The sequence below is a fragment of the Antennarius striatus genome, chromosome 1 (assembly GCF_040054535.1).
Source record: "Antennarius striatus isolate MH-2024 chromosome 1, ASM4005453v1, whole genome shotgun sequence".
NCBI classification, from domain to species: Eukaryota; Metazoa; Chordata; class Actinopteri; order Lophiiformes; family Antennariidae; genus Antennarius; species Antennarius striatus.
The window spans coordinates 5,206,418-5,219,362 of NC_090776.1; the positions used below are offsets into that span (position 1 = coordinate 5,206,418).

The window sequence follows — 12,945 nt, forward strand, 5'->3', positions numbered from 1 at the left end:
ACTCTTGGTCGAGATGTGGCTTTTTAAGCAGAGGTTTAACCACGGCTGCTTTAAAGCTAGTGGGAACAACACCAGTTGCAAGAGAAAGATTAACTACATTTAACATAGTAGGGCCCAGCAATGGCCATAATTCTTTAACTAATTTAGCAGGGAGAGGGTCTAAGAGGCATGTAGTAGGTTTGGAGAATGAGACCAACTTCGTTAATTCTACCAGAGAGACATTCTCAAAGTGTGTTAAAGAGAAAAGTTGGGTTTTAACACCCAGAGAAGGAACCACATCAAATTTTGATCCAGGTGAAGCTGAAGAAGTTATTTCATGTCTAATGTTATCAATTTTACGGCAGAAAAAATCTTGGAAATCATCAGCCGCCAATAACAAGCTGCTTGCCGTTGACTGTTTCTGGGTCAATCTGGCTACAGTATTAAACAGAAATCGAGGGTTGTGTTTATTTTTACTTATTAATCTGGAGAAATAGGCAGCTTTAGCGGTGGACAGAGCACATTTGTAATTTAAGACACATTCGTGCCAAGAGATGTAGCATGATTTAGAGTGCGGATCTTCTGTTGTATAGTCATATTTTTTAGTGGAGTGATTAAATCTAAGGTTTTTTGTAGAGACTCTGACGTATTATCAACAAAGTCCTCAATATAGGATGGACCAACATTAACTGAGGTAGGGAAATAACCCACTGTGTAGTTCAGGTGTGGCATTAAATTAAGCACAGCTTGGATTTCTTCATTGAATTTAGAAACAGAATATTCTAATAAATCTGTAGTACAGTGGCGATTGTCGAAACTCAGATTGAGGAGGAACAATGTGGGTTCTGTTGTGGTCATGGAACAACGGACCAGCTCTTTACTCTCGCAGGGATCCTAGAAGGGGCTTGGGAGTATGCCCATCCAGTCTACATGTGTTTTCTGGACTTGGAGAAGGCGTACGATTGGGTCCCCAGGGATATACTGTGGGAGGTACTGCGGGAGTGTGGGGTGAGGGGTCCTCTTGCCAGGGCCATTCAATCCCTTTACGCCGTAAATGAGAGCTGCATTCGGGTTCTCGCAGTAAGTTGGACTTGTTCCGAGTGGCTGTTGGCCTTCGCCAAGGCTGCGTTTTGTCACCAATTCTGTTCGTGAAATTCACGGACAGGACATCGAGGCATGGTCGTGGTGAGGAGAGGTTAAAGTATGGTGGGCTGAGAATTGCATCGCTGGTTTTTGCAGATGATGTGGTCCTGTTTGCGTCATCGGCCTGTGACCTGCAGCACTCACGGGTCCAGTTTGCAGCCAAGTATGAAGCGACGGTGATGAGGATCAGCACCTCCAAATCTGAGGCCATGGTCCTCAACAGGAAGCTGGTGGATTCGAAGTGGGGAATGAGGTACTTCACAAGTGAGGGAACAATGGAGCATGAGATTGGATGGAGAATTGGGGCAGCAGGTCGCTTTACCGCACTGTTGTCACAAAGAGGGAGCTAAGCCAAGAGGCAACACTTTCTATGTACCATTCAATCTTCATTCCTACCCTCACGTATGGTCATGAGTGATGGGTCATGACCGAAAGAATGAGATTGCGGTGGAAATGGGCTTTCTCAGGCAGATAGCCGGTGTCTCCCTTAGAGATAAGGTGAAAAACACTGCTGTTCGCGAGGGGCTCAGAGTAGAGCCGCTGCTTCTTCGCGTGGAAAGGAGTCAGTTGAGGTGGTTTGGGCATCTGGTGCGGATGCCTCCGGGACGCCTCCCTAGGGAGGTGTTTCTGGCACGTCCAGCTGGGAGGAGACCTCGGGGCAGACCCAGGACCAGGTGTAGAGATTATATCTCAACACTGGCCTGGGAACGCCTTGGGATCCCCCAGTCAGAGCTGGTGGATGTGGCCGGGGAAAGGGGAGTTTGGGGCTCACTGTTGAAGCTGCTGCCCCCGCGACCCGACTACGGATAAGCGGTGGAAGATGGATGGATGGATGAGTTAGCTGTGCACTTTATAACCGGACCTCCGTGACTTTTAATTGAATACCCCTGCTATAGTGTGTACAGTAGGCGACAGTAGAGTAGGAACACAGAGACGTGTGTAAGACTGCAACTCTGCATCCTGGTCTCCAGTCTTGGTCAATGTTTTGGGTTAGAAATAAACGTGGTTAGATTTTTCGATAAGAGAGCAGCTCCACTCCAAGTGGGATGTATGCCGTCTCTTCTAATGAGATTGGGTTTTTTTCCCAAAAAGTCCGCCAATTATCAACAAACTTTATGTCACTAGCAGGACACCACCTAGACAGCCTGTGGTTGAGCGAAGTCACGCAGCTGAACATGTCATCACTGGTCAGATTAGGAGGGGGACCACAGAACACTACGGAGTCCGATATTATTTTAGCGTAGCTGCACACCGAGCTGATGTTAATTTTAGTGACCTCCGATTGGCGTATCTAGGTGTCATTACCGAAGACATGAATTACAATTTTACTATATTTACGGTTTTAAGTACAATTCAATGTCGCCCGCTCTGGCTCCCCCAATATATTTCACTATGGTTGCTGGTTTCATTAGCTTCAATTTCCACACCACAGAGCTACCAATTACCAAAGTTTATTCTCAGCGGGTGTGTCGCTGAGCAGGGGAAATCTGTTTGAGACTTTGTTTTTTTTCTTCGCCGTCACGAGAAAACAAACTGCTGTCCGACGAAACCACAATGGCTCCGTGTGTGTGGGATGGATGAATACGAAGACGAAGGCTGCTTCGGCGTTAAGGTCCAGCCATCTGGGTAGACGCCGGCTTCACAACTTCGGTCCTGGGGAATAAAGCATTGGGGTTCCCCACACAACAACGTGAGGTCCATCACAATCAAAGAATATAAACCCCTATGTTTGACAAAGCCAAAATGGCTCCCTAAGTGAGAGACATGGACAAATGTGAAGACCGGAGTTAACTCGGCTAGAGGTCAGAATTTCCGGGTAAACTCCAGCCAAAACTGTGTACAAGAAAACATTTGTTTTCTTGTGTTCAGTGTTTTTGCATTATATGTCAATGAACATTAAACAGAAAATAGAGTATTTTTTGTGGTGACAGCTGTTTGTTTAATTTCACAATGCTCTAAGGAGCTCTTGTTCACGTGATTCCTTCTGGCAGATGCGCCGTGTTTGGTTGGGCGCCGTGATTGACAGGTAGTGGTTGGAGTTAAAAAGTGTGACAGCGTGAGGCTTTGATATATTAATATATAATGTGTGTGTGTGTCTGTCTGTGTGTGTGTGTGTGTGTGTGTGTGTGTATACAGTATATATATATGTGTGTGTGTATTCTGAAAATGATCCCCGAGGGGAAATTATTAGCACACAAGTAATAAATCGCACACATTGACAAAACAAAATGAGGTTCATTCAAGTGGAAATGAAGCTGAAAAACAAAATTCAGTCAAAAGCAAATTGAAAAGATTGCTTTGGTTTTCTTTTTATGTTGTACAGATACATGTAAAAAATTAGAATATCATAAAAAAGTGCAATATTTTTTTCATTTCAGAAAGTGAAACCCATATATATTAAGACAATCAAAAAAACAAATCAACAGTACTTGTTTAACGTTGTTCAGATATGCTTTATCTGTCCCCCAAGAGGCTTCTTCAGTTCTAACTGACTAGAAGAGATTGTGTTCTCGTCCTCGAGTTAAAAATAGCGATGTAGAGTATGCTGTCCAGCGAAGTGAAGAATGCAGTAACTTGTACATTGACTTGTACATTTGGGAAACCAAACAACTGCATACGTGTATGGCTCAAAACAGCAAAGCCAACTCCCCGGGTCTGTACTTAGCAGTCCACCTGCACCTGAAAGACACATGCCATTACTATGTAATATCCAGGTTTTAGTCATGGAAAATAGATGGTTTGAGAGGAGTTAAAGAAGCCATTTTTTGAGAAACTGAAGAAACCATCCCTGAAGAGGGAGGAGGATTAAGATCTGTCAGTTACTTATGCAGTATCCATCCCCAGAAACCACAACATCCATTCACACCCGGGTGCAGCTCACCATAACAGCTCACTCCCTCATGAATGGTAAAATTCCTAACGAAATGTTGTCTGAAATGTTTCAAGCCTTTAGGGTGTATCACAAAATTAGAGTGTTGTGAAAAAATTCAATATAATGTTACATCCTAATCAGCTAATTATTTCAAAACACCTGCAGATGTTTCCCAACCCTTTAAATAGTCTCTAAGTTTGGGTCAGCAGACTGTACAATCATGAGGAAGACTAATGATGTGACAGATGTCCAGAGTGCAGTCATTGAGACCCTCCGCAAGGAGGGTGAGCCAGAAAATGAAATTTCTACAGAAGCTGTATGTTCTTGTGAGTATATTCATAGATATATACTCAGATATATTCTACGAATATATCTGAGTATAATCATAGAAAGTTGAGTGGAATGAAAAAGTGCGGTAGGAAAAGGTGCACTAGTAAAAGGGATATCCGCAGCCTTGAAAGGACTGTCAAGTAACATCCATTCAAGAATTTGGAGGAGCTTCGCAAGGAGGGGAATTAAGGTGAAGGCAGTGAGCCACTGCGCACAGCCAAATGAATCCTTGACATGAGCTATTGATGTCATATTTCTTGTGTTAAGTCCTTTTTTCAGATAAGAATAAATGTTACATTTCATCGGGAAATCCACATTGAAATCAATAGTGTTTCAGGTTTCTCCTAAACACGTAGTTTTTGTTTTCTTTTTCCCGGGAGTTCAATCCTCTATTGCAATACAACAGTGCATACAATACCATGCAATACCAGAGAAGGCACACACCATCACAGCTTCACTCCTTGTGAGGAGAATAGCACAATCACAGAGGTAGCCAATTCCCTACCAAGGAGTCAGCTTGTGAGAGGTGAACTGAAAAGGTTTGACCAAAACCCTGAAAACTAGCATTAAGACGCTTTACTGACAAGTCAGAATGATATGTTGACAAAACTTGACAAACTTGTACTGTGCTTTCGATTAACTGTAACTTTCTTTTTCTTTTAGTCTGCCAAATTATTCAACTATGCCAAATGGGAGAAAACTTGCAAAACCCTCTTTGTTCTCTTTGCCATAGTGTTCATGGCAACACGACTGATTATTTACCCATTCTGGTAAGTTAACCATTTATATGCCCTCTTTGAGCAATTTTTAAAATAATTTTCAAAGATTTTTGGTCATTCATTGGTGATTATTTTAGTTGTGTTATAGCGTGTGGCATGATTTTTTTGCAATAACGTTTCTCATAAAATTAAACATTAGAAATCAAATAACTTTTATTCTTAAATTTCTGTTATACATTGATGCATTTTTGTACCTTCTTGACACCTTTGTCAAGCAGGTACAAAATATTTATTTACTTACTTACTTATTTTCATAAATCGAAACCTCTTCAAACCACCCAAACATAAACTTATTTCAGAATTGGAATGCCTGGTAGTCACTCAGCTCCATTATATTAATGACAAAAACACAGGTTCTCCAGCCTCCCACCTCCAAAAACATGCACTTAAGGTGAATTTACCAGTCTCTAATCGCCTGTAGTTGTGAGTGTGTGTGTGAGTGTTTGTCTGTCCTTCATGTGGCTCCGTGGTGCACTGGCATCGCACCCGGAGTGTACCCTGCCTCACGCCCCAATTCCGCTGGGATAGACACCAGCAGTCCGTGACCCCTGACAGTGGAAGAAGCCAGTACTGAAGATGTATGTAATAGTCAATGGGGTGGCATGGTGTCACAGGGGATAGTGCTGTTGCCGAGTTTGATTACTATTTTGTCAAATTATACGTTCGGTGTGGGTATTCTCCGAGTTTTCTAACTTTCACTCACCACAATAAACATGCAACTTAGGTGAATTGGTCACTCTTGCCAATGTTATCATGTCTTGTATTTCTTGCGGCCCCATGATGAGCTGGTGTCTCATCCCAGTACAACCAGGCTCTCGCCATTTGCCAGCTCTGATAAGCAGAAATGGACCCTAAACATAATCCAGAATAACAATTAATAGACTAGTGGATGTGTAACAGCCCAACAATTACATCCAATGGACCTATAATGTTTTTTTGGATATGCTTGAAACTGCATACAGAAAAGGAATGTACCAACTTATCCATATCTGTACTTGTTTTTAATGTGTTGTGTTTTAGGCTGATCCACTGTACCTGGGTGTACCCCATCCATTACTACCCTGCCTTCTTTGGCTACTACTTTTTCAATGTGATGCTGATTGTACTTCTTGGTCTTCATATATTCTGGGCCTACCTCATTCTCCGCATGATCCGAAAATTTATGACTGGCTCTGTAAGTATGAATTGAATGAATAGCCTCTAGCAACACATCCAAATCTTTATATATGTGCACAATTTAAAGAAAGACTGAACTAGGTTGTACAATAGAACGTACCCATACTTGATGTCTATGAAGATTGTCAGTCATATAGATCATGATAGATCTGTCTCCTCTATAAAGTCAACTAAATCTGTAGGAATAAATTTAGCCTCTGATTCAATAAGCTTCTCCATTTCTGAAAGGCAAACTCTAATCCCCATCAGTCATTCATAACTGAAAAAGCCTCTTGGCAAATTATCTTCAAGTCTTTCCGAGAACCAATTGTTTTTTGGCGATACCATTACTAACCACCATACCTAACTAATGATCTGGGTTTTCTCTGAGCAAAAATACCCTCTTTGGTTCTTTGATATTTGCTGATAGTTGTATCTTAAATGATGAGATAATTTGTGGTACAAAGGCTACGTTCATAGTGGCAGCCAAAATCCAATTTGTGGCCCATCCAAATCAAAAGTGGATAGCTCATTTGTCGTCTGAACAGTTACATACCACATGAAGTTGAAGGCACTGAAGGATTGAACGCACTTTCGGATGGTAGTTTCAAATCGCATTTGGACAGACGCACATGAACAACAGTCTCTGGACTGACTTGTATCCTCATAAGTCTGTGGGGAGACTCGACTCAAAGACTTTTTGAGAATATCTCACTTTTAATGAAAGAAACGGGCTATAAGCGGACATGGCTAAAATACCAGAAGAAGATAAAACCGAGTATACAGAAATAAAAGATGGCAACAGCAAAAGTGGGGTAGGATGAAACACTTGGCCATTTTATGAAATTCTGGACAATATCCTTGGGGATAAGCCCAGTGTTTTCCCGCTGCTTTTGCTCGACAGCTCTGCACACCAGGGAGAAAACGGGGAGGACATTTTGAACAGCGGCAATGTAGTACCTTGCAGTGCAGTAACCTGACCCTGTGGCTAACCACCACAAAGCAACTGTGACACGTTTATCCACCGGTATTGCCAGCCTGAGGTGTGTGTTCATACATGTTAGCCTTGGCTTAAACGTTGCTCAACAAATTATCAAGCCATTGGCTATCATCAAAATGTACGAAGACAACACGACCAGTCATAGCTTTTTGGGTGGCACCAGACTTCCCCTTACACAGAAACGCCTGCAACATGAAGCATTGCTGAATATACTAGCCTCTTCATTGTTTGGAAAATTAACAATAAGTCCAATTCAGTTTAATTGGTTAACATTATAATTCACTTCAATGGTCTTAGCTTTAAATGCAACATGCTATTATATTAGAAGGAAAAATCAACTTTATTGTGGAATTTGGAGCACCTGTCAGTCTTTCCAAAGGGAGATTTTTTCCACTTTTAATCACAAAGTGAATTATATAATGTCATCGTTTTGCACCTTTCCCCTCATAACTGCTTTATTTATCAGCACCAATTATATATTTTTTATGTCACAGATGACCAGAGATGAAAGAAGTGATAATGAAGAGGAGGACGAAGAGGAGGACGAAGAGGAGGAAGAGAAGGGGGAGGAAGAGGAGGAGGGGGAGGAAGAGGAGGAGGGGGACGAAGAGGAGGGCAGATCAACAGAAGATCAAGTCATGGAACAGCACAAGCTCTGCAATGGATTGGCCGCTGATGAGGGGAGGACACAAGTAGACATTGCGGATTATTTACTCCAGCAGAAAATACCCACTGGTTATAGACTGTGTACTGACATCAAGCATAGACCTAAAAATTAGCAAATATAGGGAATTATTTGTTCAGATGCTGGAACATAAACTAGCATAAATAATAATAATCTGTTTCCACAGTACATGCATAGTTTTTTTTGTCAGCAGCACCAGAAGACACCAGATAACTAAGTAAAAAACCAACCAACCAACCAAAATCCCCAATTTTAAATAATATTTCATCACATTCTATGTATTTTCACATTCTATGTATTTTTATAATGTTGAGAGCTGGAGCTCTGTGGAACATTCCTTCAGGCACTTACCGTCACTTTGTCATTCACCAAGGCCTGTTTTGCCAAAAGCCAACCCCATTTGCCTTACACTAATCTCTGTTTTATGTATACAGGACAGTAATTCCTCGTTACTCGTGGTTAATGCGTTCCAGGACAAAAAATGAAATTCCGCGATATAGCAATGAACTATTTATTCTATTTTATTTTATAATCTAAACATTTATGAACCCTCCCCATATTGATATTAAACCTCCTCATGTCTGTATTAGGTTTTCCCACACTCCTATAGACTGCTAAAAGCACATTTGTATTAAAGAAAATAGTTTCTTTAATACACAGAAGTGCGCTGCGTTACTTGGGTCTCAGAATGCAGTGCACATACGAATGCTGTCAGCCCATAGTATGTGCATATGGTATCGCGTGACTACCTACTAAAAATCTGCAATGTAGTGAAGCCGTGCATCTTAAAGTGCGAATAAACCAGGGATTACTGTTCTGTTCATGAGGTACATCACATCTGAAAACACCATGACATTATGTCAATTTCAAAATATACATAATTTCAGTTTTTAGTCCACAGTCCAAACTGATGTTTATGGATGAAGCAACTGGACAAAACAGTCATTCTGTTTGCTGAATTACTTAAAGATTGATAAACTGGACCAATGATATGATTGATAATGTGTATACTTTTCTCACTTTTCTTCAATAAATGGATGAGCGGAAGAAGATGGATGTGGTTAGCACTGCCATCTCACAACACGGCGGACCCGGGTTCGAGTCCCGCTCTGTGTGGAGTTCTCCCTGTGTAGGTTCTCTCCGAGTTCTCCGGCTTCCTCCCACCTCCAAAAGCATGTGCTTCAGGTTGATTGGCCGTTCCAAATTGCCCATAGGAGTGAGTGTGTGTGTGCTTGGTTGTCTGTCTTTGTGTGTGGCTCCGCGGGGCACTGGCGTCATGCCCGGAGTGTCCCCTTGTTCTATGGAGCAAGATAGATAGGAAATAAAAATGGTAAAATGCTTATTAGTTAATAGGCTTTAACCTACTGAATGTATAGCATACTTTGTATACCCCACCTTTCTTGGCGATTTTCCGTTTGTGCTTGGCATTCATTGGCTCTGGCTAAGTAGTACAGTCCGCCCTCTGTCTTTTTGGTCAATGTATTCCACGCGATACAGTATATTCAATCAAAGATAAGGGTTATAAAAGAACAATACAATTAATACCATGAACATCTAAAAACATTTTCCGTACAAATTTGCTTATCAAAGTTGTGTCCTTTGTTTCCGTCAACTATTTCCATCAGGTTTTTTAATTAACTCCTTCAAATAAGGCAATAGCATGGTCAGTTATATCCCTGAGGATCGTTTCCATTCTCCTGGCTGTTGTGAATACATCAATACCACACATGGCCTGGTATGTTGGACAATTTTTGATATTTTAAATGAATAATGTTAATTTTTCTGTGGTCACAGCTGGACCACGCCAACACCGTCTCTCCATTATGATTCTTCCTATTAAACCACAGTGGATTCAATTAAAGTTTTTATCGAGATTATGGAGACATCCATCCATAGCCAAAAAAACTACTTAGCTAGCTTCATGGCATGGTTTTTTCTGCAGAGTAAAAAAAAAACCATGCCATTTCCTCGACTCCATCAGAGTCATAAAACCTGACAGAGCTGAGAAATCCACCAATGACGGCTTAATATGCTTAATATTTTTGAACATAGTAAAGGAATAGAATGATATTTTAAGGTTTTATCTTTACATTAATGTAATGACTATGTCTTATCACCGACTAATTCTCCGCAAGCCATTGTGTAGTGTTTTCAGCATGTGGTTGTAGAAACACACAATACACATTTAAGATTTTATATGTCAGTCAATCATTCAATCATGTAAAAAAAATGGACATCTGATTGCAGAGTATTAATCCCGCCTTGCTCATGGACACCTTGGCAGTGCTCTGGAGGTCAGATGAGACCTCCCACTGTCAGCTCACACTCCGGGTGTTTTTTACCGGGAGCGGGAATTGAACTGCTAATCTTGGAACATTGGATGACCCCCTTTACCGCCCGCTCTATCACTGAGCCACTGCTGCACCCTTCACACTAATCCAACATACATGAGAATTTAACGTTTTTGAAAACCTATAATAATAATTAAAAAAAATACATTTAGTATGTCTGACAGAGTTGAAAGAAATTAAGTTTTTGAACTGTTGAAAAAATTTGTTTAACCTCCAGCCTGCACCTTTTCATGGTTAGATAGCACAGATCTTTATCTACATGAATATATAACTAATCAATGTAGTGCAAATTTTCAAAAAAAAGTTTTTCAGACTCTTTTGTCCTGACTCTCATTGAGGGTCACATACAGTATACTGATATTATATATATATATATATATATATATATATATATATATATATATATATATATATATATATATATATATATATATATATATATAAAATATCCATCTATCCATCCATCCATCCATCATCAACCGCTTATCCGGGGCCGGGTCGCGGGGGCAACAGTCTCAGCATGGATGCCCATACTTCCCTCTCCCCAGACACCTCCAGCTCCACCAGGGGGAACCCGAGGCATTCCCAGGCCAGCCGAGAGATATAGTCCCTCCAGCGTGTCCTAGGTCTTCCTCGAGGTCTCCTCCTGGTAGGACATGCCCGGAAAACCTCCCCATGGAGGCGTCCAGGAGGCATCCGGAACATATATATATATTTTTTTTAATTAATTGGAGTTTTGTTGGCATAAAAAATAAAGGGAATACAATGTAGATCTGAATTAATGAAATATTTTTATTAAATACTTTTCTTTCCATAGTTGAATGTGCTGACAACAAAATCACACAACAATTATAAATAAAAATCAAATGTATCAACCCATGGAGGTCTGTATTTGGAGTTATACAGAAAATTAAAGTGGAAAAACACACTAGAGGCTGATCCAACTTTGATGTAATGTCCAAAGTTATAATAACGTTCAGTAATGTGTGTGGCCTCCCTACAATGCCTGGGCATGCTCCTGATGAGGCGGTGGACGTTCTCCTGAGGGATTTCCTCACAGACCTGAACTAAAGCATCTGCCAACTCCTGGAGAGTTTGTGGTTCAACTCGGCATTCGTGGATGGAGAGAGAGATGATGTTCCAGAAGTGCTCAATTAGATTCAGGTCTGGGGAACGGGTGGGATATCAATGCCTTTGTGTTACAGGAACTGCTTACACTCTAGCCACTTGAAGTCTAACTTTGTCTTGCATTAGAAAGAATAATGTTAGACGTTTAGAAGCAGGGGTTCATGTGGTTCTATCATGGTGTAGATAGGAAGAAAAATGGAGTAAGAGTTATCTTAAAGGAGGAGTTTGTTAGGAATGTCCTGGAGTTTAAAAAAAAAAGTGTCATATAGAATGATGAGTCTGAAACTAGAAATTGAAGGTGTGATATTCAATGTTTTTAGTGGGTATGCTACACAGGTAGGATGTGAGCTGGAGGAGAAGTAAAAATTTTGGTTGGACTTTGATAAAGTGATGCAGGTCATACCTAAAAGTGAAAGAGGTGTCAGTGGTGCAGACTTCAATGGACATGTTGGTGCAGGAAACAGAGGTGATGAGGAGGTGATGGGCAGGTTTGGTATCCAGGAAAGGAATGCAGAAGGAGAGATGGTAGTTGACTTTGCAAAAAGGATGGAAATGGCTGTAGTAAATACTTTCTTCCAGAGGAGGCAGGAACAAAGAGTGACCTATAAGAATGGCAGTAGGAGCACACAGGTAGACTACATCTTGTGTAGACGGTGTAACCTGAAGGAGATCAGTGACTGCAAAGTAGTGGTAGGAAAGAGTGTAGCCAAACAGCATAGGATGGTGGTGTGTAGGATGAGTCTGGTGATGAGGAAATGAAGAAGGAAAAGGCAAAGCAGAGGACGAAATGTTGGAACCTGAAAAAGGAAGAGTGTTGCATGACTTTTAGGAAGGAGTTAAGACAGGCACTGGGTGGTCAGGGAGTTATTCCAGATGGCTGGACAACTACAGCTAATGTTATCAGGGAGACAGGTAGGAGAGTACTTGGTGTGTTCTCTGGAAGGAAAGTAGATAAGGAGACTTGGTGGTGGAATGAGGAGGTACAGGAGTGTATACAGAGAAAGAGGTTAGCTAAGAAGAAGTGGGACACTGAGAAGACTGAGGAGAGGAGAGGGTGTACAGGGACATACAGTGTACAGTAAGGAGGGAGACTGATCTATACAGGTTGGCAAGACAGAGAGACGGAGATGGGAAGGATGGCAGCAGGTTCGGGTGATTAAGGATAGGGATGGAAGTCTATTGAAAGGGGCCAGTAGTGTGATCAATAGTCCTTTGAAGAGTTGATGATCGAAGAAAATGAGAAAGAACAAAATACTAGAAAAGGGGGCTGGTGTGGACCAGGAAGTCGCAAAGATTTGTCAGGATGAAGAGAGGAGGGCAATGAAGAGGATGAAGAGTGGAAAGGTAGTCGTTCCTGATGATATACCTGTAGAGGTCAGGAAGTGTGTAGGAGAGGTGGCAGTAGAGTTCCTGACTGGGTTGGTTCAACGGGATCTTGGAAAGTGAGAAGATGCCTGAGGAATGGAGGGGAAGTGTGCTGGTGCCCATTTTTAAGAAGAAGGGAGATGTGCACAGTTGTGGCA

The 12,945-nt window shown here is 41.4% G+C and overlaps 1 protein-coding gene across 3 annotated transcripts in view; it reads left to right on the top strand.

The window, feature by feature from the left end:
• cers3a (ceramide synthase 3a) overlaps window positions 1-10,554 on the top strand; it is a 77,941-nt gene extending 67,387 nt beyond the window's left edge. For 2 of the 3 annotated variants that reach the window (XM_068315974.1, XM_068315892.1), the window contains 3 exons: window positions 4,988-5,094; window positions 6,124-6,277; window positions 7,753-10,553. In XM_068315974.1, coding sequence (XP_068172075.1) covers window positions 4,988-5,094; window positions 6,124-6,277; window positions 7,753-8,037 — 546 coding nt within the window. In that variant the 3' untranslated portion in view covers window positions 8,038-10,553. Of the gene's footprint in view, window positions 1-4,987; window positions 5,095-6,123; window positions 6,278-7,752 lie in introns of all 3 variants that reach the window. The other variant, XM_068315817.1, reaches the window with a different exon arrangement.
• The last annotated feature ends 2,391 nt before the right edge of the window (window positions 10,555-12,945 follow it).